This window comes from Gossypium raimondii, chromosome 13 (assembly GCF_025698545.1).
Source record: "Gossypium raimondii isolate GPD5lz chromosome 13, ASM2569854v1, whole genome shotgun sequence".
Classification (NCBI taxonomy): Eukaryota; Viridiplantae; Streptophyta; class Magnoliopsida; order Malvales; family Malvaceae; genus Gossypium; species Gossypium raimondii.
Window position 1 is genome coordinate 44,083,254 of NC_068577.1, and position 26,729 is coordinate 44,109,982.

General features: G+C 32.5%; 1 protein-coding gene, 1 long non-coding RNA gene and 1 other non-coding gene across 7 annotated transcripts; 2 read left to right on the forward strand and 1 right to left on the reverse strand.

Annotated features, from left to right (window-relative positions):
- Positions 1–1,371: 1,371 nt before the first annotated feature.
- On the reverse strand, positions 1,372–3,857 carry LOC105781605 (uncharacterized). Its single transcript, XM_012606128.1, has 3 exons — positions 3,525–3,857; positions 3,286–3,399; positions 1,372–1,629 (listed from the first exon to the last, which is right to left on the reverse strand). The coding sequence occupies exons 1-3, from the start codon at positions 3,855–3,857 to the stop codon at positions 1,372–1,374; spliced, it is 705 nt and encodes a 234-aa protein (XP_012461582.1).
- A 1,062-nt stretch (positions 3,858–4,919) lies between these two features.
- On the forward strand, positions 4,920–5,026 carry LOC128036436 (small nucleolar RNA R71). Its single transcript, XR_008193231.1, has one exon. It is a non-coding gene; the product is annotated as a small nucleolar RNA R71 (small nucleolar RNA).
- A 10,518-nt stretch (positions 5,027–15,544) lies between these two features.
- On the forward strand, positions 15,545–20,271 carry LOC105783244 (uncharacterized). Of its 5 annotated transcripts, none has more exons than XR_008192968.1 (6): positions 15,545–16,170; positions 16,484–16,684; positions 16,919–17,022; positions 17,764–17,790; positions 17,924–18,016; positions 18,174–18,367. It is a non-coding gene; the product is annotated as an uncharacterized LOC105783244 (long non-coding RNA). The 5 variants fall into 5 exon arrangements; XR_008192966.1 differs by lacking the exon at positions 18,174–18,367 and adding an exon at positions 19,171–20,271 and having other exon boundaries at positions 15,546–16,170; XR_001130027.2 differs by lacking the exon at positions 18,174–18,367 and adding an exon at positions 19,162–20,271 and having other exon boundaries at positions 15,547–16,170.
- Positions 20,272–26,729: the final 6,458 nt, after the last annotated feature.

Here is a 26,729-nt window from a genome sequence, read left to right on the forward strand (position 1 = left end):
TAAATAAAATAAGTATACATTGTTTTAAAAAAATTACGCTTGTATTTATTCGTAAAAAGAAATTCTCAAAATAAGGCAATGTTTCGGTTTTTTTGGAAATTCGAGAAGTCGTACCCTAACTTATGGGGTTTCGATTGCCTCGTTAAATCTAAACAACCAAACATCCTTCTAAATTTAAAATACCTAAGTTTTCAATAAAAAAAAGTCTAAAGGTAAGCTTGTTCTCGAGGGTTCAAAATGTCGTGTCCTAACTTACTGGATGTGACATTTATATTCTCGAGACGAGAGGATCTTTGCCATTCGTTTCAATTTTTTCAAATATTTTTCTTAAAAATTAACATTTTTCTTAAAAATTTCAACTTTCGACATTAAGACATTAAGTAATCAACTAAGTACCAATTTTGGGCATATCGAGGGTGCTAATCCTTCCTCGTGCGTAACCGACTCCCGAACCCGTTTTTTGGATTTTGTAGACCAAAAATTATCATTTTAGTAAATTTAAACTTTTAATAAGATGATTAAATTATGAGGTGATCGGATCACACCTAAATAAAAAATATTGGTCACGACTCCATTTTCGTTTTTAAACAAAAAGTCGACCCCTTTACAAAAAATGGTTTCGACAGTTTGAATTGACATTGGAAAATGTTCAAGAGATTAGTTAATTTAATAAGTATGTATGAGCAGTAGTTAGCAAATTATCGAGTTGCCGTGAATTTAGTAATTCTAAGTTAATAAATGTAATTAATCTAACACAATTATGTCATCTTGATTAAAATCATCTTTTGAAATCGTGCATTGGAACTTTTATTTTTATTTTATTTACTTAGTTGAATTTTATTTTTTAATCACTTCCTTAATATCAAAATATTCTTCTTCACCAAAGTGTTTTTAATTGCATTCATAAATAATTCTTTTCACAGTCCCTGTGGGTACGATAACTCGACATTTATTTGTCACTTTATTACTTGTTGCGATTGTGTACACTTGCACATTTCCATCGTTCCAATAATCCACAACGAAAAGAATATAGATTTTTCCCTAGGATGGTGGAAATGGACCCATGAAATCAATTCCCCAAACATAAAATAATTCTACCTCTAGAATATTTTGCAGTGACATCTCGTGTCTTCTTGATAAGTTACCAGTTCTTTGATAGTGATCACAGTTCTTACAGAACTCATTAGCATATTTAAACATGGTGGACCAACAAAAACTAGATTTGAGAACCTTTGCAGCGGTTCTCATGCTTCCAAGATGTCTTCCATAAGGTGTAGAATGACAGTGATGCACGATACTTTGAAATTCATCATTTGGAGTACATCTCTGGATTACTTGATTTGCACACCGCTTGAATAGAAATGACTCGTCCTAGTAATATTGCTTGACATCATGAAGGAATTTCCTTTGTCCCTGATAATTCATCACAGGTATCAACAACCCATTGACTAGAAAGTTAACAATATCAGCATACCATGGCAATGCCATAGCCAACAATATTTTCTCATTAGGGAATTCGTCTTTAATCATTTGACTCTCACCATACTCATTCTCTACTTCCAGTCGTGACAAGTGATCAGCCACTTGATTTTCACTTCCTTTCCTATCTTTGATTTCCAAATCAAATTCCTGTAACAACAATATCCATCTAATGAGTCTAGGTTTTGCCTATTTCTTTGTCACCAAGTATTTGATGGCAGAATGGTCTGTACAAACTATGAATTTGGTGCCCACTAATCTGAATTTTTCAAAGGCAAACACCACTACTAACAATTCTTTCTGCGTAGTGGTGTAATTGAGCTGTGTATCTGTCAACGTGCGACTGTCATAATATATAGCATGAAACATCTTGGCTTCTATTTGCCCTAGCACTGCTTCAACAACAAAGTCACTTGCATCACACACTAGTTCAAATGGTAGATTCCAATCTGGTGCAGTGACTATATGTGCTATAGTTAATTGCTCATTTAACTCTTCAAACGCCTTTGAACATAACTCATCAAAATGAAATGGTCTGTTTTGCTCCAACAATTGACATAGAGGCTTTGATATCTTAGAAACGTCCTTGATGAAGCGGTGGTAAAATCCAACATGCCCTAGAAAGCTTCTGACTCCTTTCACTGAAATGCGTGGTGGCAACTTTTCAATGACTTCTATTTTTCATTGTCGACGAAAATTCCTTGCTGTGGAATTTTGTGGCCTAAAACAATGCCCTTACAAACCATGAAGTGGCATTTTTCCCAATTCAACACCAGAGTTGTTTCCTGACATTGGCAAAGTAGTAAATCCAAATTTTTTAAGCAATCTTCAAAAGTGTCACTAAACACCGAGAAATCATCCATGAATACTTCAAGGACTTTCTCCACCATGTCTGAAAATATTACCATCATGCAACGCTAGAATGTTACTAGGGCATTACATAACCCAAATGGCATTGTTCTGAAAGCAAATGTTCCGTAAGGACAGGTGAATGTAGTTTTTTCTTTATCAGTAGGAGATATGGCAATTTGGTTGTAACTTGAGCAACCATCTAAAAAATAGTAAAAGGCTTTCCCTGTTATTCTATACAGCATCTGATCTATAAAAGGCAAAGTGAATGGTCCTTCTTTATTACTTTGTTGAGTTTTTGATAATCCATACAAACTCTCCAACTAATGACAATGCGTGTAGGAATGAGTTCGTTGTTATCATTGCTAACTACTGTAACTCCTCATTTCTTGGGTACACACTGAATAGGGCTCACCCAAGAGCTATCAGAAATTGGGTATATAATCCCAACATCCAAGCATTTAATAATCTCCTTCTTAACTACTTCCTTTATGATAGGATTCAGTATCTTCTACTGTTCAATAGATTTGCCATGGAAATCTTCAAGTATTACTTTGTGCATATAGATTGTTAGGCTAATTCCTTTAATATCCGCAATTGACCATCTTCAAGCTTTCTTGGATTCCTTTAAAACCTCTAGTAATTGCATCTCCTGATCTATTGTAAGCTCGATAGAAATAAATACAAGTAGTGTATAGTTCTCTCCCAAATAAGCGTACTTCAAATGCACTAATAATGGCTTCAAATCTAAAATCGGTGGATCTTCTATTGATGAGCGAAGAGGGTTAAAGAGTGACTTGATAAATCTAATGATTCAAAGATCCTTCTGTATCCATTTTCAAATTGCTGAGCTTCTATCAGTTCTTCAGATTATTTAGTTAAATTTGTTTCATTTAATTGGACAAAGTCTGTATCAGAATTGTTGTGCATATGTCCTGCAAATTCTTCCTGAATTACAATGTCAACAAATTCTACAGCATGACATTCTTCATTTGGGTCTGCACACTTTAAAGCATCAAACACATTAAAAGTCAATTGCTGATCATTAATTCTCATGGTTAACTCACCTTCCTGCACATTAATCAATGTTCTACCAATTGCTAAGAAAGGTCATCCAAGTATTATAGGTACCTCTTTATCTGCTTCACATTCCAGAATAATAAAATCTGCTGGAAAGATGAACTGTTGACTCTTACCAGTACATCTTCAATTTTACCTTCTGTATGGACATATGATTTATCAGCTAGTTGTAGTGTGGCTATAATAGGTCTTGCCTTTCCTATCCGAAGTTTCTTGAAAATAGAAATAGGCATTAGATTGATACTTGCACCTAAATCGCATAATATGTTACCTATATAATGGTTTCCAATCGAACAGGGTATAGTGAAACTCCCAGGATCTTCTAATATTGGTGGCAGTTTATTCTTTAGCATTGCTGTGCACCCTTCAGTAAGTGCAACAGATTCAAATTCTCCTAACCTTCTCTTATTGGATAAGGTATCTTTCATGAATTTCACGTACTTAGGCATTTGTTCTAATGCTTCCACCAAAGGTATATTGATGTGTTATTGCTTCACGACCTCTAGAAATTTCTTGAATTGAGCATCTTATTTCGACTTTTGGAAATATTGGGGACAAAGTGGTGGTGGTCTTCCTTCCATTTGTTTTGCTATGGCATTTGTATTGGCTTGGAAAGATGAATTTGGTTCTGTACGCTTTTGTTCCACCTCCGATTCGAAAGTTCTGCTTCTAAGAACTTTAAAACTTTCCTCAGATAAGGGATCATTCACAACTCCTGGTAGCTGAGTGCCACTCCGGAGTGTTATGGCTTTACATTGTTCTTTTCCTTGGGACTAGAACTTTCTGTGTCACTAGGCAACGCTCCTTGTTGTCTGGAGCTTAATGTAGTGGCAATTTGTCCCACTTGATTCTCCAGAGCTCTTAAGGAAGTTGTCTGTCTCTAAACAATTGCATCATTCTTAGTTATATACTCTTTTAGTAAAGCTTCAATAGCTGATGTTGAAGATGACAAACTTTGTTGCACATTTTGCCGTGGCATTGGTTGACTGTGTCCAGGTGGTAAACTAGTTGCATAGTGTCTATTAACAGTGGTGGCATTTCTCATTCCCTGATTACTCCAGCTAAAATTTGGATGTTGCTTCCACCCTGGATTGTAAGTGTTAGAGTAGGGATTGTTGTTGCTATGATTAAAATTTCCTATGTAATACACAAAGACTGGATTGGATGGGTATTCATCAAAAACGTGATCTTCTGCACCACATGCTAGTTCTGCAACCTTCATCTCCTACACTGCAGAGGTTCTTTTCAGAGGTTTAATCATATTCATTAAAGATGATACATGTGCCGTTAACGATGTAATCACATCAAGTTCCATTGCTCCAGCAAGTATTCTACCAGTACCAACTTTGGTAGTCGGATACTAATAATCATTATTTGTTATTCTTTCTGGAATTTCGTATGCTTCATTGTAGGACTTGTCAAGCAACGTCCCATTAGCAGATGCATCCACCACCATTCACATATGAGCATTTAATCCATTGTAGAACATCTACATTTGTGTCTAATGCTGAAAACCATAAATCGAGCATTTTCTAATTAATTCCTTGAAATGCCATCATGCCTTATATAATGTCTCATCTTCAGATTTTCTAAATGATGTAATGTCATTCCTCAGCTTGGCATTCATGTTGGAAGAATTATACCTAAGAAAAAATCTCTAACACAGTTCATTCCAAGATGCCATTATACCTGATGGTAATGAATTCAACCATGATCTGGCACGATCTCACAATGAATATGAGAATAAATTTAATCTAAGGGCATCTTCAGGAACACCATGCTGCCTAAATGAATCACAGACTTTAAGAAAAACTCTCAAGTGCAACCTGGGATCTTCAGTTGGTAAACCACTAAACTGCCTTACCGTCTTTAGCATCTGAAACATTACTGGTTTTAATATGTGGCCTAACAATTCCTGGACTTAGATCACCCAAAGTAGGCACTACAAGTTCTCTGATGCGTCTATCTTTCTCATCTAGGATTCGAGGAATATCATCATTCCTTTCATTCTAGAGTTCCTGATCGTTTTTTATTGGATCATTTATAGTCCTTTCCATTTCTCTTAGCACTTTCCTTCTTCGCCTTAATGTCCTTTCAATCTTAGGATCAAAATAGTATTTTGTATCCTCTTGAATACTTTTTCTCATGCACTAGTACAAAACCTGAAAAATCAAATAAAATACTAATTAACTATTCTAACAAAAATAAAAAGAAATAACAAATCAATTTTTTCACTAATGCTGCTAATCCTTGGCAACAACGCCAAAAACTTATTGTGTGTAAATTACTAATGCAATTGTGCAAGTGTACACATCATTCAAGTAATAAAGTGATAAGTAAATATCGTCTCCACAGGGATCAGAAATTGGTAAGAAACTGATTAAGTTATTATAACCCTATTAACTATACTAAATACTAGGAATACTTTTAAACTAAATAAGAAGTTGGTATAATGAATGAATGCAATTTAATGCTAAAAACAGAAAATTGATATGACAAGTAAAATGTAGTGGCAAATTGCAAAGAAAAGCAAGAGTAATTATGTTGTTGGATTAACACGGCTTTAATTATTCAATTGAAATGCTCATATCAAAATAATGTCATGGAAAAATATTGTCTAATCAACTGCTCAGAGAATTACTACTTTAACCTGGCTCTTTCGATAGCTAAATTTAAGCAATAATCTAAGTTACTATATGTCTATAAAACTCTGGATTAATAACAATAATGAACGATCTTCTCTGCACAATTTGCAACATCTATGTCTAGAGTGCTACGAGTATTCTGTTGAATATTCGCTTGCATCACACAATTCTAGATCCAAGATATTTAAACTTTTCAGAATTAAAAATACATATATGAAAACAAAATACAATCAGCTATGTCTAGAGCTTGAATGCATGTATTTAAAATAAGCATAAGTCGAATGAAACAGTGATATAGGCAAATTCAAATCATTAACATTAAAGATGATAAACATCCACCCAAATAACTCCAACCCAAAAAAGATTTAGTTCATGGGTGGAAAAGTAAACACTGAATTTAAATCATTCATCGACATTTAAAGAAGTTTGAATGACAAAAATTAGGAAAACTAAAGGCAGAACTGCAGGATTTCTCGCCACACTCCAGCTTCTCTTTTATCTTCCAATTGTTCGTGAATCCAGTATAGATGTCTCTTCCTCTTCTTCACGTCTGTATTCTACTCTTTGTAGTTGCTACCCTTTCTTTCTCTAAAATTCTCCAATGGATTTTTTCCCTCTGTAGAGAGAGGATTACTGTCACCAGTCTCTTTCTCATACAAATTCTCCTCTCCATTTTTCTTTTTCTCTCTCATTCTTTTATTGGGTAGATTCGTCCCACCTCTGTACAAATTTTTCATTCCTCTTTTTAGGTTGGCTTTTCTGCTACACGTCCAGCTGGCTGAGAGTGACGTGGATAGAATGAGGAGTCATTTTCCTTGCATTGCCATGGCAATTTTGTTGGCAATCAATCTTGCCACTTACCACGGCAATGTTTCACTTCTCTTAGTTTCCCTCTTCATCTTCTTGCTCTTTCTTCACATGTATTCACACACAACTACACCTATCCTACTCAAGTGATAAAAGTAACAAATAATGGCCAATGTAGCGCAATCTAAGCTTTGTTATGCAATGTTCTAAAATTGTCCTAAAAATGCAGATGTATTCACTTAATTTCAAACAATTAATCCCATAAAGAGGCCTTAAATAGCCTATATCATTTTTAATATTATTATGCCAACTAGGATTTCGCCTCAAGGATTTACTAGAATCAATTCTAAAGACATAAAATTTCATGCTTACTTAGACATTTTAAAAGAATTTAAATGAGCTGACTATTATTCATATCCACTAAATTGACATTCTTCTCATAATAAAATTAAAATGAAAAATATTAAAATAAGAAATTATACTTGAACTAGAGCTAACATAATATGTGAAATAAATTGACTTTGAGCACTTTTCCACTTACACATACCTCATGCGGGACTCGATCAAAAAAATAATTCAAGACTGAAGAACGGATGACTGCCTTAGAATGTTCCCCCAAACTTAAAACAAACAATGTCCTCGTTGTAAATAATTTAACAAATAAGTGAATGTGAACTGTACACCAAGTAGGTTCCCAGGAAGAGAGGTGAGCCTGATTAAACTACTTAAATACCAAGTCTTTGCTTGTCAGAACCAATCCTAGACATGTACATTCTTATTGGCACACTTTTTGTTTAAGATTCGCTCAGACTTAAAATCAACAAGGACAAAAGAAATAAATTAGGGGTAAGTATCCAAAATTATTATGCTGAAAAAGAAATATAAAAAAATTCTAAAAGAAATAATGTTGTAAATATCAAGAAAGTAAAACTACCTTAATTAGACTCAGAACTTTCTGAAGCTGTCTCCACTTCTACATGATCATCATCTTGTCTTGGCTTGTTGAAATCCTCTTGCCTTGTTTTCTGCATTGAAACACCATATTCTTATTGTTTGGCTTTTGGTTTCCATGGTTCAAAAATAGCACTTGGAAATTCAGGTAATTCATTGAAGTGTTAAATTAAATTCTTCTGCGTACTGATCTAGATTGCATCATCTCGGATCTTCGCAAACTACCAACAAGTTTTTTGTTGCTTATACATGTGTTGCAACAAATACCATTTGGCGACTGCTCTGATTGAACCTTGGGGTCGATGTTCAATAAGGCATATTGGTTGAATTAATTGAATTTGAAGCTTCTGTAGAAACATGCATGTTTGGCTGCACAATTGGTTTAGATGTTTCATCTTCAACTTCTACTATCGGCTTCTTCCCACTATGGTCACTAATTATTCTAGCAATGTCATTAGTAGAAATAAATCCCTTGCTGTAAAAATTTGTAGGTGATCTTCGCATTGGCACTCGTGATTGACGACATAATAAACTAATTAGTGATGGGAAATACGCACTACATGTTCACTTACCTGCACATTCTTGAATTTCCTTGAGGACTATTTTCCCCATGTTAATAGATCTTTCAGTAATAATGCAGAATAAAAGAATCATGTGTTCCATTGATATTGTGCAACAATTTGCAATGGGCATTAAACTTGACCACATAAAGTAAAACCATACATTCGCTTCTCGACTAAGAAATTCGTGCCTGCATGTATAATTACCTTACTTTGAGATGTTCCTTTCAGTACCATGAATTGTCAATTCTTTGAGCAGATCTCAAAGCATTTCACTATCAATATCTTTGCATTAAGTTGAATAATCATCATGCTCCACATTAGAAAAATCAAATAGTTTATTGATCACTGATGGATTTAGAGGAATCCATCTTCTATGGACTTAAACTGATAAAGTTTCTGACGATGTTAAATTAGAATAAAATTCTCGAACAACATCATCGTCAGGGATGGATTAAACAACACAGAATGAATTCCATTTCATCTTTTCAATGGTTTCTCGAACATATTTCTACACATTCACTTCTTCATCATTCGCAAGCTGGAAACCTTTGTCTGGAAGCATCAGTTTCTTTTTAAAGATTGTTTAATAACATTCTCTTGTAGTCTAATTACAAAACCATGGCTAAAATCTATCATTTTGCAAGGGTGAAATTTTCCTCTTATGTGACAAAATGCGTGACTAAAATATCTCTTCAACAAAACACATATTAGCAACGATAAAAACTGACAAATACTCAAGTAAAAGTACCTATTAATCAACAACTTCAAACATGGTTGTTGCTTCTTAGAAGTGGTGCAACAAGGAAACTTTATATGGTGTTAGGGAAGAGTGATGGTTAAACACCGGTGGATAGAAGAGTTGTCGACGGCTAAGGGTGGTGACTAAAGAGAGTTGTTGATGGTAAACTATGGCCAAGAATCACAAGTGATCGGCGATTTTGGGACAATATGGGAAGAAAGAACTAAAAAGTAAGGACGACAAGAGGATTTTTAAGAGAGGATATGGTTGTTGATGTGTTTAAAATAGGAGGCTGGAAACTAAAGAGATAAAGCAACAAAATTTTAATTAAACTAAAATAGGGGAGTTTCTTCAAGAATTTAAACACTAGAAAATGGATAATAAAATTTAAATAAATTTAAATAATTGATAACTGTCAACTAAATAAATAAATTTAAAAATGATTTTGGCTATCAACAATATAAAAATAAAATTCAGCCATTATTTGAGAGTAATAAAATAAATGAAAACTATTGGGCCAAAATTGACCCTTATTCCACAAATCCCCAAATTAATGGCTTACTAAGAAAATAATTTCTAGAAAATTATAATAGAATAAATTCCCAGGAGAGATTGGAGGGGGTCGCAAAATGGTCCCATTTAAAACCTAATCTCTTAGACATAATTTTTTCTATTATAATGATCTCTGAATTATTGTTTAAGTAAATTATTTGAATTTAAAGTAACACTCATGGATCCAATAAAATGAGTGAAATCTCATTATGCTCCATTTCATTTTTTCAATAGTGTTTAAGACGCTGACCATTTACCTTAAAAGTTCTTCATTGTCCATTATGTAATTCAACTACTCCATATGGATACACTCAGTGAATCATGTAAGGTCTAGTCCATCGAGACATAAGTTTTCTAAGAAATACACTCATGGATACAATAAAATGAGTGAAATCTCATTATGCTCCATTTCATTTTTTTCAATAGTGTTTAAGATGCTGACCATTTACCTTAAAAGTTCTTCGTTGTCCATTATGCAATTCCACTACTCCATATGGATACACTCAGTGAATCATATAAGGTCTAGTCCATCGAGACTTAAGTTTTCTAAGAAATAATTTCATCCTAGAGTTGAACAATAAGACTTGTTGACCTTCTTTGAACTCTCAAGACTGAATGTGCTTGTCATGCCATCTTTTTACCCTTTCTTTACAAATCTTTGTATTCTTTTATGAAAACAATCTTAATTCTTCCAATTTATCTAATTGAAACTTCTATTTGTCTCCAACAGGCTTCATGTCCAAATTGAGTTTCTTGAGAGCCTGATAAGCTCCGTATTCAAGCTCTAAAGGTAGATTACATACTTTTCCAAACACCAAAAGATACGGAGACTTCCCTCATAGAGTTTTCTAGACCAATTTCTCCGGTTAGGTTTCACCACTTTCTCAAGAATGTTCTTTATATCTCTATTCACCAACTCAGCTTTCCTATTCATCTGTGGATGGTAAGCTTTTGTAATCTTGTGCTTCATATTGTATTTATCAAGTAACCACTTAAACCATCTATTCACAAAATGGGACCCTTTATCACTTATTATGGCTCTTGAGGTTCCAAACTTAGTGAATATGTGCTTATGCAAGAAACACATAATTTTTTTGGCATCATTCACTAGACAAGCTTCTGCCCCGACCCATTTAGACACATAATTAATTGGCACTAAAATGTACAAGGTTCCATATGATGGAGGAAATGGGCCAAGGAAATTGATGCCCCACATATCGAATAATTCTACCTCCAAGATATTATTTAATAACATCTCATTCCTCCTTGATATATTCCCTACTCTCTGAGAATGATCACGATTCTTCATGTAGACATACGAATCCTTAAATAGGGTTGGCCAAAAGAATCTAGCCTGTAATACCTTAATTGTGGTACGTGATCCTCCAAAATGCCCACCACTTGGGGATGAATGACAATGGTAAAGAATTTCAGCTATCTCTCCTTAAGCTATTGATCTTTTAATCATCTGTTCCACACACTATTTAAAAAAAATATGACTCTTCCTAGAAATAATACCTCATATCACGTAGGAATTTCTTCCTTTGTTGATATGTTAAATCTAGTGTACTATTCCACTGGCCAAATAGTTAGCGATATCAGCAAACCAAGGACATTTATTTAAATGATTTATCTAAAAATTTGTTCGTTTGGGAAATACTCATTTATAGGAACAGGAGAGCATGTTTCCTCAGATTGTTCCAACCTTTACATATGATCTACCACTTGGTTTTCAACTCTTTTCCTATCCTAAATTTCCAAGTCAAATTCTTAAAGTAAAAGCACCCACATAATTAACCTCGATTTGGCATCCTTTCTAGCAAGAAAATACTTGGTTGTTGAATGGTCAATTTAAACTGTAATTTTGGTGCCTACAAGATAGGAATGAAATTTATCAAAAGTAAAAACTATAGCGAGTAGTTCTTTTTCAGTTATTGTATAATTTAGTTAGGCTCCTGTCAAATTCTGGCTCGCATAGTAGATGGGATGGAAAATATTGTTTCTCCTTTGCCCTATAATTACTCCAATTGCATAGTCATTTGCATCACACATCAGCTTGAAGGGACTATTCCAATCCTACATAACAATAATGGGTGCTAAGATCAATCGTTTCTTAATCTCATCAAATGCTTTCAACCAGACTTCATCGAACTTAAATGTTGTATCCTTTTCAAGCAAAAAACATAATGGCTTGGTTATTTTTGAAAAATATTTGAGAAATCTCCATAAAAACCAACATGTCCTAAGAAATTTCTAATGCCTTTAACTGACATAGGAGGCAGTAGTTTCTCTATCACATCAATTTTTGCTTGATCAACTTCAATTCCTCGACTTGAGATCTTGTGATCCAAGACAATACCCTCCTTAACCATAAAGTGACACTTTTCCAATTAAGGACAAAGTTTGTCTCTTCACACCTTTGTAGCACCTTTGTAAGATTATTCAGACAATCATCGTACGAATCTCCATATACGAAAACTTGTTCATAAATACTTCCAAGAATTGCTCCACCATATTAGTAAAAATTTCCATCATATATCTTTAAAATGTAGTGGGCGCATTACATAGACCAAAACGCATTCGCTAGAAGGAAAAAGTATAATAAAGACATGTAAAGGTCATCTTATGCTGATCTTCTAGAGCAACAGTAATCGTATTGTAACCTGAATATCCATCCTAGAAACATTAGTATTGTCGTCCTGCCAGTCTATCTAAAACCTAGTCTAAGAATGGCAATGGGAAATGGTCTTTCCTTTTTGCTTTATTCAACTTCTGGTGATCTATACAAATCCTCCAATCGATAACTGTCCTTGTAGGAATCGGTTCATTATTGACGTCTGCCACAACCGTAATATCTCTTTTGTTCAGAATACATTAGACTGGACTCACCCATGAACTATCCGAGATAGGATAAATGATTCCCACCTCTAGCCATTTAATGATTTCCTTTCAAACTACCTTCTTTATAGCTTTCTCATCCTTCTTCAGTAAAATGTTGTGCATGGAAAAAGATGGGCTTATCCCTCGGATGTCGGTTATAGACTAATCAGTTGCCTTTTTGAATTTTCAAGACTTAAATTACCTTTTCTTTTTCTCTTTCAGTCAAGTTTACTAAAATAATTACAGGCAAAGTAGAGGAGTTACCAAGATAAACATATTTTAAATGGGAAGGACGTACCTTGAGTTCCAACTTAGGTGGTTCCTCAATTGATGCCTTAGGTTGTCGAACCAAGATTTTAACTCCAAAGATTCGAACTACTATGTTCGAACATAACCTTTCAAATTGGTTTATTAGAGAATTAAGCTCCTATTCTATAGAGACTAAGGATTCTAATTCTTCAACTACAGAGCACTCCTATCATTGATCAGGAAATTTCATAGCTTTAAGAATGTTAAAAGTTACCTGATCATCCTAAACTCACATAGTGAGTTCACCTTTTTGCACATCAATTAAGGTTCTACCAATCACCAGGAAGGGTCTCCCTAAGATGATTGGCACTTTTTTATTTGCTTGAAAATCAAGAACTATGAAATTAGTAGGAAATATGAACTTGTCCAAACGTATTAAAACATATTCAATCTATCCTTTCGGGTGTACTAAAGATCGATCTGCCAATTGAAATGTTACGATTGTTGTTCTCACTTCACCTATACCCAATTTCTTGAACACAAACATCGAGATTAATTTTATACTTGCTCCTAAGTCACATAAAGCTTTCCCACAATGAGACTCTTCGATATTGCATGGTATAGTGAAGCTCTTTGGATCCTTCACTACATCAAAACAAGATTTTAGCGGCATCTTTAGCGGCGTCTGGATAAAAAATGCTGCTAAAGATCGAGCATTAGCGGGGATTTTCCAGAAAGCGCCGCAAAAAACCTAAACCCAACGACACTGTTTACTGAGCTTTCGGGGATTTAGCGACATTTTTTAGAAAGCACTACTAATGCTCATGGATTTAGCGGCATTTTTGAGAAAGCGCCGCTAATGCTTAAGGCTTTAGCGGCGTTTTTGAGAAAGCGCCGCTAATGCTCAGGGATTTAGCGACGTTTTTGAGAAAGCGCCGCTAATTCTCAGGGATTTAGTAGCATTTTTAAGAAAGTGCCGCTAATGCTCGGGGCTTTAGTGGCGTTTTTGATAAAGCACTGCTAATGCTCGAGGCTTTAGCGACGTTTTCTAAAAAGCGCCGCTAATGCTCAGGGATTTAAAATAATTTAAAATATTTTTTAAAAATGGAAAATTTAAAATACTATTATTTAAAATAATTTTAAAGTTTTTTGGGCACATTATTGATGTTTTTTAATTTATATATTAAATAATTTCTTATATAATCGTAAAAAGATAGTATTAATTTTAAAATATTGAATTTATTATCACTATAGTTTAGGGTTTTTGGTTTAGGGTATATGGTTTAGAGTTTAAGGTTTAGAAGTTACTATTTTAAGGTTTATGGATTATGGGTTTACGGTTTATGGTTTAAAAGCTTAGGTTTAAAGTTTAGAGGTTATGTGTTAAGGGTTTAGAGTTTTAGGGTTTTAAGATTTAAGTTTATGGTTTAGGGTTTAGATTAATTTAACTAGTGTTTTCTAATTTATATATTAATTAATTTCTTATATAATTGTAAAAGAGATAATATTAATTTAGTTCTTCAAAATTGTGTGAAGATTTGGTTCTTTAAAATCATTTCGGTGTATTTAAAACTGTTAAATCTGCATTATGTTTGTTGAGAGAATAAGAAAACAGTAATACTAAGTTTTTAAATATTTTCAAAGAATTTGACATTAAATAGTTTCGCAACGTTTTAACAAGTACAGGGTTAATTTTCATTCTTATTCTGCTCTAGGATATCCCTTTTTTTAATAAGAATTTGCATTGTTGAGTTTCCCAATCATTTGGCTTAGGATTAGTCAGTTCCATTTCTTGATGGGGGAGGGAAGGGATATAACTTAGCGGTAAAGTGTCACCTTGACGTGGTAGAAGTATCAGTTCGAGCCTGATTATCCTTAAACCCAATGTGAGTTTTTTATTTTGCCTTGCCCCCGCCGTGATCAAATAAGAATTGATTGAATAGCTTAAACTTTGCAAAGGTTTTATTACTATTAAAAATATTAGTGGGCCAAGCCAGACCAGGCTGTGCCAATGCCCAATTTTAAAAACTTTTCCAACTTCAAGCTCGTTTTACCCGAATCACCCATTTCATTATTTAAAAACAATAAAAATTATTTTATATTTAAATTTAATTATTAAAAATAATGTCAATATAACCTGTTTATATTTTTATTATTTTAAATGGTAAAACAGGCTAAGTTCGGCTAGCCTAAGCTTAAAAAATATAAATCTAAGCCTAACCATATTTTGGACTAGGTGGGTTGTATGGATAGTGAACATTTGTAATTATCATTTAAAGAGTAAATAACATATATATTTCTAAATGTTGAAAGGTTTTATATTTTTCATGATTTAAAATTTTAAAATAAATTTTAAAATAAATTTTAAAAGATTTTAATTTTTTTAAAAATCTTAAAAGATTTTAAACTTTTATTTTATAATATTTATATACTTTTAAAGAAAAGACCAAATTAATATAAATTACAAACATTAAAGATTACAAAATTATTTTACCATTTTTTAATTGCTACATTGATAATTTTAACCGCAAAATTAGCAAAGCAAACCAACATCGTTTTATTCAAAATGAAATAATTTTTTGTGACGTTTTTATGAAAAATGCCGCAAAAATTAGGCAATAGCGAAATTTTCCAAAAACGCAGCAAAAATTATTTTAGTTTAAAAAATTGCGCCATTTCCCCAAAATTAATTATAAATTACACTGTTTCGAGAGAAGAAAAACGGTGCCGTACTAAATCTTAGGCAAACAACCCCCCTCTTATAGTTAAAAAAACTCTCATTTTTTAACCAAATCCAAACCCTAAACTGCGCCTCTCCTAATTTCTTCTTCACTTTGAGGTTTTCTTGCAAGAGTTGAGAGGTGAGACCAAGTAATTTTGGATTACAACAGAGAAACCAAAGTAACGAAAAAGATGGATATATATGGGATCTTGGGTAACCGAGATTCGAAGCTAGGCAAATCAAGCATACCCAGGAGACGACAATAAGCTCAAGACCCTTTTTACCCTTTTGCCTTCTTCTCTTACACTCTTTTTTCGATTCAATAGTTAAATTTATAGCTGGAAAAGAGAATCGATTCAAATTTTTCAACAAATTCATGATTTTTACAGAAAATTTTATTTAAAGTTCTCTCTTTTTCCCCTTTTTACCTCATTTTCTTTTTCTGTGTTTTGAGATATTATAACAAGAATAACAATAATTTGTCATAGTAGAGATAAAATTTGGGTTCGTGTTTGATTGATCGATCTGTTGATGGAGGATTCTGCGAGCAGAGATGAAGATTACTACTATTCTTCCAATCGAGATTCCCTCGACAGTCTCGAGAATGAGGATTCTAATTTACAGTGGGCCCCTTCAAAGGGTCCCACTACCAAGGTCAATTCTTTTTCTTCCATTTCCCCCTTTCTAGTATTTTTTTCGAAATCCAATTTCTTGTTTCAATTGTCATTGATTAATCGATTCTTGGTTTTGGGTCTGTTTTTGGTGTTTCGATTGCGTAAAAGGGTGGGTTTTTGGGTGTATTGTGGATTACTTGGAAATGATGTTGAAAGAATCTTTGTTAATTTCTCAATTTATTGGGTTGTGGATTTTGAAAAGATAGGGTAATTTGAAGGAGCTTTTAGAATTTGATTTTTTTTGTGGGGATTTAGTTTTTGCATGCTCATTAGAGAGTTCTTTAATTTTACAGGCAGAGGAGCTGCTAGTTGTTGAATTTGATCGATTCTTTTTCCCTTTTTATCTCAAAATTTGCCCCCAAATTTCCCATTTCCAGCAACACCAAGTCAATACACCTACGACAATCACACTTCTTTTTCATTTATGTTTTACGAAGTCTCATTCGAATGTCTCTACTGGTACTCAAAAGACTCCCATTATCCATATTGACATGGTAATTGAGCTTTTAACCTTGACTTTTTGTTGTCTATCCTCTTACTTTTTTAATACCATAGTTGTATTGATAATTCATAATTGATAATGGAGTATATGGGATTAGACTTTTAGGATGAGTTACAAACATGTAGATGTCTATGGAGGACTACCTTCTCTTCTTTGTACATGTGGTTTTGGATTGATACTAAATGTTGCTTCAAGATTGTTTTTTTTTTGTCTCGGTGGTTATCAGGAGCCATCCTGAATTAAATGACAAGCCTGTAGCTGTATGCCATTCAGACAATCCAAAAGGAACTGCTGAAATCTCTTCTGCAAATTATCCTGCTCGAGATTATGGTTGGTTTTTATCTAAGTTATATTTTTTACATTTTCTGTAATTGTTCTAGGTGATAGTGGGTATGTTTTATTTTATTTTATTTTTGCAGTCTTGATTTGTTTGTAATTGTCATATCCTTAATTCCTTTTGATATTTTTCTTGTATTTTAGAGTGGGAAAGACATCTTTGATGAATCAGTATCCTTTATTTTGAGATACATGCCTCGTTTTAGTACATCATATTTGATTGGTAGTTGCATTGAAAGACACACAATGACAATTACTAATTTGTTAAGAAAGATGTGATTATTTTGCAAAATTCAATTGTTATTATGCTATTGTTTGACGTGATGGCTTTGTTGCAGTTCTTGTATTACTATATAGGTGATAGGTAAATCTTGTGACACCTTTTCTTTCTTTGTTCACCTCACTTTATAGCCTATTTTTTTCCCTCCTGCGTTGGATCTTTTTTTTTTAAATCACATGATCTCAAATTTCAACTTCTTTTAACATTTATTGGAAGAATAATGTGGTCTCATTTTATTGTTTCTCCTACTTGGTTATTGCTTCTACTCGTATTTCTTTTTGGATGAATAAATTTATTTGTTTAATCCTCATCATCCTGTACAATATCATGCTTGCAAGTTTCTGCTTTCCCCCTTATTGCAGATTTACTATCCTGTTATCCCTCTGTTGTTCTCTTTGATGAGGATATTTCCTGTGAAGAAGTACTTACATTTTGTTGTTTATTCATGCTTACAGGATAGGAGCAAATGGTTTGGAGAACTCGTAAGCACTCCTCTGTTACTCCTAAACCAGTTGTTTAAATTATTTTCATAGCCTACTTTGATTGTTGTTATTTGTGGGAAAATTAGTCTACATTCTTTAAGCTGATCTTAAACTACTTCCTACATTGTTTCAGCGTTGGGAAGAAAGTTTGCGGGATGCACACGAGTTTGGAAAACTTATTCTGTTTCAGAACTTGGATCTAGCTTACTCTTCAGCAGAAGTGGAGGTAATATCTATTATGAATCACAATTAGGTTGTGTTTGAAGCATTTTGTATTTACACGCATAAATTTATGTTTTCTATCACTTTTCCTCTCCCTACATGTGTGGTTTGTACCCTTTATCTTTCTTATGAGTAATGCATATTTATATTGCAAGATATAGTTTGGAATGCCTTCAATAAAACTTGCGGATCAAAGATGGTGCAGCAGACTGCATTGTATTTTTTATTACCTTGCAATGTGTATAGTCATAGGCAAGTTCAACTAGTCAGTCTGTTTCTCATGTGTATTATTTATTTTAGTTTTGATTCTAAATATTTATTTTTACTTTAATATTTACGACAACTTGAGTTCTAACTTTTGGATTTTAATTGTGTTATTAATTTATTATTTTAAATTCTAAAATTAAATTCATTAATTTTTATATTTAGTTTTAAAGTTAAAATTTTCATAGAAAATTTAATTTAAATAATATTTATCATAAAAATAAATATTATTTGATTAAAATATATATTTTAAAAGGTTATATTTTTAGCGGCATTTTTGCGAAAGGCGCCGTTAAAGATTTGTTTTTTAGCGGCCTTTGTGATAAAAGCGCCGCTAAAGGTCATGTTCTTTAGCAGCATTTGTGACAAAAGCGTCGCTAAAGGGCATGACTTTTAGCGGCGTTTGTGACAAAAAGTGCCGCTAAAGGTCATGATCTTTAGCGGCGTTTGTGATAGAAGCGCCATTAAAGGTCATGATCTTTAGCAGCGTTTGTGATAAAAGCGCGCTAAAGGCCATGATCTTTAGCAGCGTTTTTTCACATAAACGCAGCTAAATTTAGCGGCGTTGTCTATAGCGGCACTTTTTGCGGCGCTTTCACTTTTAGTGGCATTTAAAAGCGCCGCTAAAGGCCTAAAAAAACGCCGCTAAAAGTCTGTTTTGCTGTAGTGCTTCATCTTTTGGGTAACTTATTTTGCACAAATGTGCCTACATTCCTTTCTCCGCGCGACAATTTCAAATTCCCCAAGTCTCCTCTTTTTGGAAAAAAATATCTTTCACGAACTTAACATAATTATGCATCTATTTTAAGGCTTTGACCAATGGAATACTGATATGAAGTTTCCTAAGAACTTCTTTAACTGTACCTCTTACTCCTGTTCCTTCAGCCTTTGCAGATGTGGAGGAGGTAGAACCTTGGCTTCGATTGGACGAATCTTCTGAGGTTTTCTATTTACATCTGACACAGGTGTTAGATTATCAGAATTGACTAAGTTAGGATTTACCTTGTTAGAATTTTCGAAATTCAACTTCTATAGAGCAAAAATTTCAACTTCCGGTTGAACTCTCTCCTCTTCTATAGGCTTATTCTCAACCTCAACCACCTTAAGCTCCAAAGTCTTCTCACTTCGTAAAATGACCGCTTTGCAATGCTCTTTACTAGGATTTCTTAGAATCTTCGTATTACTTAAAAAAGCTCCTTATGGTCTAACCCAGAGTTTAGTAGCCAATTAGCCCATTTGATACTCCAAATTCCTCAAGTTGACATAATTCTTTACCATATATTCCTTCAACAAGCTCTCTAAATTATTGGAAGATTTAGCTTGTGGTGGTTTTTTAAACTTTCTAGGCAAATCCAAGTGGTTGATTTAATCTAGCTGCATATAGGTGTTACTAGGTCCAGTTCCTTGGTTATTTTAAGAAAAGTTTGGATGGTTTCGCCATGAAGGGTTATAGAAATTAGACTATGGTCCTTGCTTATTTTTGTTCTGGTTCTGATTACCCCTGTAATAAATGAACTTAGGGTTTGATGAGCAATTTTCAAACCGATGTTCATCCCCAAAATACACATAGAAAATGGGTTCAAATTGACTTGGTGGCTATAGTGTAACACTATTAAGACCATTAGTAGTAAATCTTTTAAGCATTGAAAAGATAGATGATACTTGAGCTTCTAGTGAAGTGAATGCATCAACTTCATGAACTCATGTTACTTGTCTTCCTGAAGTTGCTCGATTGGTTGACTATTGGTAATTGTTGTATGTAATTCTCTCAATAATTTCATAAGCCTCATTATAAGAATTAGAAATGAGAGCAACATTTGCAGACGCATCTACTGCCGTCCTCGTATGTGCATTGAGACCATTATAGAACGTCTTCAGCTAAATGCAGTGTGGAATCCCTGTTAGAGTATGCCCAAAGATCAATCATGAGATGGTTGTAATAACATACTTGATTTATCATGTTTATTAATATAAGGCGTTACCATTATTATTTCAGTTTCTTTTCTGTGTGTATAAATAAACTGTTTTCTAATAATGTCCTAAGAATAATATGAGTATTCTTAAAAGATCCTTAGTCAAGTATTATTGTTGGATAGGACAACAATAACGCATTAAGACTAACATGTAGTTGATTGATGATAAAGAGTTATCATTGATATGGAATATTAGAATCGATGCATGAATATGTGTGTTAGAGAACAACATATTGGACTGACCCATTATGAGTATGTTTCTTGGATTATTATGTAATTGTCACGACATTACTCATAGTGATTAATATGTATATGATCCTCAGACTTGAGATCATCATAATCTCAACATCGTGAGTAGTAAAGTTTGATACAGTCAAACATACACCGTAACTGGTTGTTCTATAAAGGCTAGTGTTGGATATACCACAATCGATGTAGAGGGATATGGTTGGTCAATATAGAATAAGTCCCTCCTACATAATGGGAAATACTTAGGAAACATTCTGCCAATTCTTGCCATGTAGAAATTGGACCAGGTGGTAATGAATTGATCTAGGCTTTGATTCTGTCTCTTAAGGAGTATAGGAAAAAATTTAACGTTAGGGCATCTTCTGTCATCCGAGTTAATTTAAAAGAATCACTCATCTCCAAGAACAATCAAAGGTGAAGGTGTGGATCATTAGTGGGCATTCCACTAAATTGACCTATGCTTGAAGCATCTGGAAAATAACACTCTTCAACTCAAATTGCGGTGCCTTAATTTCGGGTCTAACAATACCTCAGTGAAGCTCATTGAAAAGAGGCACGACATATTACCTGATGGCTCAGTCCCTGTCATTAGCAATAAGGACTGGATTACGAGCATAAGCAACTCTATTTCCTTGATATTGATTAGGATTCATCTATTTGGCTTGTCTTCCTCTTTGTCTAAAGGTTTGTTCAATTTTAGGGTATACTAGGAGTAAATTAGTGATTTAATCAATGCTCATAAACACCTGAAAAGAAAAATTAAATTAAATTAAATTAAATTAAATTATAATTTTAAAATAATTTTCACAAATAATAACAGAAATAATAGTCACCGGCAACAGCGTCAAAAACTTGTCTCGGTGTGTAAAAATAATTGAAAATTATATACAAGTGTACACAATCATAACAAGTAATAAAATAGTATGTATACGAGTATCGTCTCCTCAGGGACTGAACATGTAGCCAAGATTTGTGAAAATAATTTAAATAAGAATTTAGAAAGAAAACAATTATAAAGAGGGATTTTGCAATTAATTAAACTAAATGATTCTATCCTATATGTATGCAAATTTCAACAGACTAATGAGTACTTTAAAAAATGGGTTATTAATATCAAATAATGCTAGAATATAATCTACTTCTGCCTCTATTCAATTTAGTCCAAATGAAATTATTACGAAAATCTTGGCATAATTGGTGAGCCACTAACCTTAATTCTAGCTACCCTCTCGAGCATTGGTACTACAAAATAGAATGAGGTAACAATATATGTGTAACTTGCAACAAATTAATCACTAGTATGCTCCTCCCGAAGTTACTACATTTAGTCCTATAGGTTTATCGCATATCCCTATGTCAAATGCAACTCTAAAGAATATTTGAAGTAACAATAATTAAGTCTATACTGAAACAAGTTTAATCAAACATTCGAGAGATTATGTAAGGTTAGTAACTCTTGACATAATTAATTAATTTAACTAATTAATCTTTTAATCAATCAAACTCAAGTATTGCGTCAATTAGCAATCATCCTCTCGGATTAAATTAAGTAACTCAATTATTTATCAACATCACGTAGCGTCAATAAATAAACAAGATTTTACTCAACTAAGTGAACACCACCAAATGCACAAAATAATTCCATCAAGATTTTATTGAATCATAAACATAAAGCTTCATTCCAGTATAACAAGATTAGAATGTAGTGATTGGCAAGAAAACACAAGAACACAAAATAAACATGTTTTCAGTAGCTGGAACAGAACAAGAAAAAAACAAGGGAAAGAAGAACTCTAGGTGTTTCAAAGTGGTTGTCATAGTGGTGCATACGATTCTTCCTGTTCATTCTCTTTGGAACAGCACAAATAAGCATGAATAAGCTTATAACCGAATTACTCACACTTGAAGAAGCTTTTCTTCTTTTGAAAAGAAAGAGAGAAAATGCTTAGAAAAAAGGGAGAGTGAATGAGAGAATAAGTGAGGGATGCCTTAATGAGAAAAAGGGTTGTAATGGTTTTGAAGTGAATTTTTGGGCCTTTTTGCAAAGTTTAAAATCAGTTAAAAAATAGTTGAAATGGGAAATTATATGGACGGTTTGGGCTATTGATTTCCTTAATGCATAAGTCCTTCCAATTAATCATTTCGGGCCTTTTCCTTTCTTCAGCTTTGGAAAATTTAACTCTCAATTCGGGATGAATTTATTTGAACTTGTAGGGTAATTTTTCCTTGCTAATTTGTATGTGTAATATGTTCATCTTGCATGTATGGATCAACTAACAATTCAGCTCCCCTTGGTTGGCCATGCATGTCACCTTTTAGGGGCCAATCACATCGGAATTCATTCTAATCGCATAGTTTTGATCATTAAGTTCACCAATTATTTAATGAAGTAAAAATTCGTGAAATTTGGCAATAAAACAATATAATTTAATTCTCATGAGTCTCAATCGAATAAAATAATAGTTTAAATAAAATTCTGAAAAATCAATTATAAATCACCAGAAATTCATAAGAGTTATGATGAAAGAGCTAAAAACAATTTTATATATTTTTAGAGTCAACATTAATCCAATCCCCAAATATAAAAATATGAAATTAGCTGAGATTTGTGAGCTATCAATGGGATGTTAAGAGATAAGCTGTCAACATTTACAAATAAATATCTAATCAAATACAAAATAACAAATTATAAAGGTCACTTGTTATCATAGAACAACATGCTTAAAATTTTAAAAATAAAGAAAAAACCACTATTAAGTGAAGATCATATGAAAAACATATATCATATAAGATAAGAAGAATAAATAGTTACGAAGTATACACCAACAATATTTTATCTATGTTGATTAGTTTGAATCATCGGTAGAAATAAAATGTATATATCAAAATTTGTACTTTTATAAATGAAATTGTTTTGCTAAATATTAAATCTTAAATTTTAAAATGTATAAAATTTGTAATTTTATAAATAACTTTAAAATGTAAGATTAAAAGAAAGGGAATAATTATATTAGGATAATCCTAAAAATTATAGTGTTTAGGCATCAATAAAATAGTGACACGTCATAAAAGTTTAAACATAACAAAGTATTATTATATACTCATCCAAAACCCGTTGCCTTACCACTTGGCCACGCCCCATTTAGATTTCTATTTGAAACTACTAAACACTAATATGGGTATTCCTTATTCGTCAATTCCAGTTCCAAATAGCTATAACTATGGAATAGATTAGATTCTTGCTACAATTTTTGCACGTATGGATAGAGAATTAAATTGAATTTATTGATCACTACATAGAATTCAATTAAGATATTGTATGAAAGTATGATTTCTTCTATTCTGTTGTAAGAATTGAAGGCTTTTTTTTGATTGGGTGAGTTCAAAGAAGTATTGTTTAGTCTACCTTAGTTTCCTTTCTTCTTTTTTTTTTCCTTATATCAAAAAACATATTAATAACTCAATCAAAATTATCTCCAAGAACAAAATTTTGTTATGCTTAATATCTTTAATTTGATCCGTATCTATTTTAATTCAACCCTTTTTTCGAGTGGTTTTTTATTCGCCAAATTGCCCGAGGCCTATGCTTTTTTGAATCCAATCATAGATTTTATGTTAGTAATACCTGTTCTCTTTTTTCTCTTAGCCTTTGTTTGGCAAGATGTTGTAAGTTTTTGATGGGATCCTTAATACTGTCCTAGAAAATTTCATGAGTGATTTAAGAAAAAAAATTCTAACAATCAAATAAGTTTTACACTATGAGAAAACCCTCAATTCAAAGCTTGAAATTCTTGGATAGCTCTGATAAATCTGGATCGTCCCATTTCCCCATTCTGTCCCTTTTCGCCGAAGAAACCTATTTAGATTAGAGTCCACCACAATATATAATTGTTGGTATGAAATAAATTTTTTTGTAATGAAAAACAATCTAGTATCTTCTCCAATTTATTTTAACTTTAATTAAACTGCTTAAAATAATTAATTTTTAAAATTATAAACAAACATCTTTTCTTCTTTTGCAAATTTTATTCGTTTTATTTTTTTCCATAAGTTGATATTTTTTTTATTTTTATACAACCACTTTAAAAAAGTAGTAATTTTTGTGCAATTTTTCACATGTCATTGGCACATAGTTTTGGTAATTATTTTACCTTGAAAATCAAACCCAAAATCTTGAACCATGAACTCGAACCCTGAACATAAACTTTAAACCCTGAACCTCAAAGTTTAAGGTTTGGGATTTAAAGTTTAGGGTTTGAGTTTGGGTTTTGAGTTTAGGGTTTATTGTTTAGGTTTAGGGTTCAATGGTTTGTGTTTTAGGGTTTTGGTTTTATGATTTAGGGTTTTGGTTTTATGATTTAGGGTTGAGGTATGAATTGTGAGTTACAAGTTTGGGGTTTAAGGTTTATGTTTAGGGTTTAAGGGTTCATTGTTATGGGCTCGAGTTTAAGGTTGGGCTTAGGGTTTATTGTTCATGGTTTTGATATTCTATATTTAGGGTTTTATGGTTTTATAGTTTTGAGTTAAGGGTTGTGTTTGAGTTTAGGGTTTAGGGCTCTAATTTTTTAGTAAGGATTTAGGATAAAAAATTAACAAAATTATGATAAATAAACATGTACATTTCAACAATTTTGATAAAATTTTTACCCTAAACCAAATACCTAAAAGCCAAAACCCTAAACTTAAACCCTAAAGCATAAACTTAAAACCTCAAGCTTTTAACCCTAAATTTTAAAACCCAAACTCAAAACTCGAACCCATAAACATGAACCTTAAACCCTAAACACCATAACCCTTAACGTTAAACTCAAATAAAAAACCTTGATTATTAACTTTAGAATCTCGAACCCTAAATTGAAAACCTAAAACCCTAACCCTAAACTTTTACTCGTAACCCTAAATCCTAAACCATAAATCTAGAATCACGAACCTTAAACCCAAAACCTATAAGCCCAGACCTTAAACTCAAACATATAACCTTAACCCTTAAATCATGAACCTAAACCCTAAACATTAAACCTAAAATTATAGAATCTCAAACCAATAATCTAGAACCCTAAACCCCAAAACTAAACTCAAACCATAATATTAAATCTTAAACCCTAAACATTAAACCAGAAAAACTAAATCTAAAATCTCAAACCCTAAACACTAAACACTAAACTTTAACTCTAGAAACTCAAACCCAAAACCTAAAATCCCAAACCCCAAACTCAAACCCAACACCTAAAACTCAAATCTTGAACCCTAAACCCTAAGCCAAAACCATAAACTCAAACTCATAACCTTAAACCCTTTCACCATAAATCCAAACCCTAAACCCTAGACCCTAGACCCTAAACTCATAAGTCATTACCCCAAACATTTGAACCTTAAACCCAAACTTTAAATCTTAAACCCTTAAACCCTAAACATAAACCTTAAACTCAAACCTAAAACTCAAACCCCAAACCTTAAACCTCAAGATTCAGGGTTTAGGGTAAAATAATCACCAAAATTATGTGTTAATGACATAGAAACATTTGCACAAAAATTACTAAATTTAAAGAAAAAATTGGTTGCACAAAAATAAAAAATATTAACTTATGAAAAAAAATAGAATGATTAAAATTTGCAAAAGTAGAAAAGATGTTTGTTTATAATTTTAAAAATAATTATTTTAATTAATTTAATCAAAGTTAAATTAAGTTGGAGAAGATATTAGATATGGATGAGTGTATAATAGTACTTTGTTATCTTTAAAATTTTATGGCGTGTCACTATTTTATTGGTACCTAAAAACTATATTTTTAGGATCATCCTAAAACTATGATTTATTCCCTAAAAGAAAAATAATAAGCAACCTAAATACATGCAATTAAATATTAATATTTAATCAAAACATTAAATACCAAATTAAATCTTATTTCTTACTTTTATCTCATTTACTCCTATTTACTCAAATAAGATGTGCGAATACTATATTTACATGATTATGTTGACAAAAAATTAATTGTAATGTTAATTATATACTGTTTCAAAGTGTAAAAAAGTTAAACTCAAAAATTAGAAATAATAATTCAAATGTAATAAAAATATGATTAATAGGTGTGGGAAGGAGTTTTTTATTGATAAGGTTTTTTTTTTAATTTCGGAGTAAAAATGATCTTAATTAAAAATTAAGTTAAATGAAATAAAATGGGTAAAATATACCGGTAGTCACTCAACTTTGATTAAAATAACAAAACAATT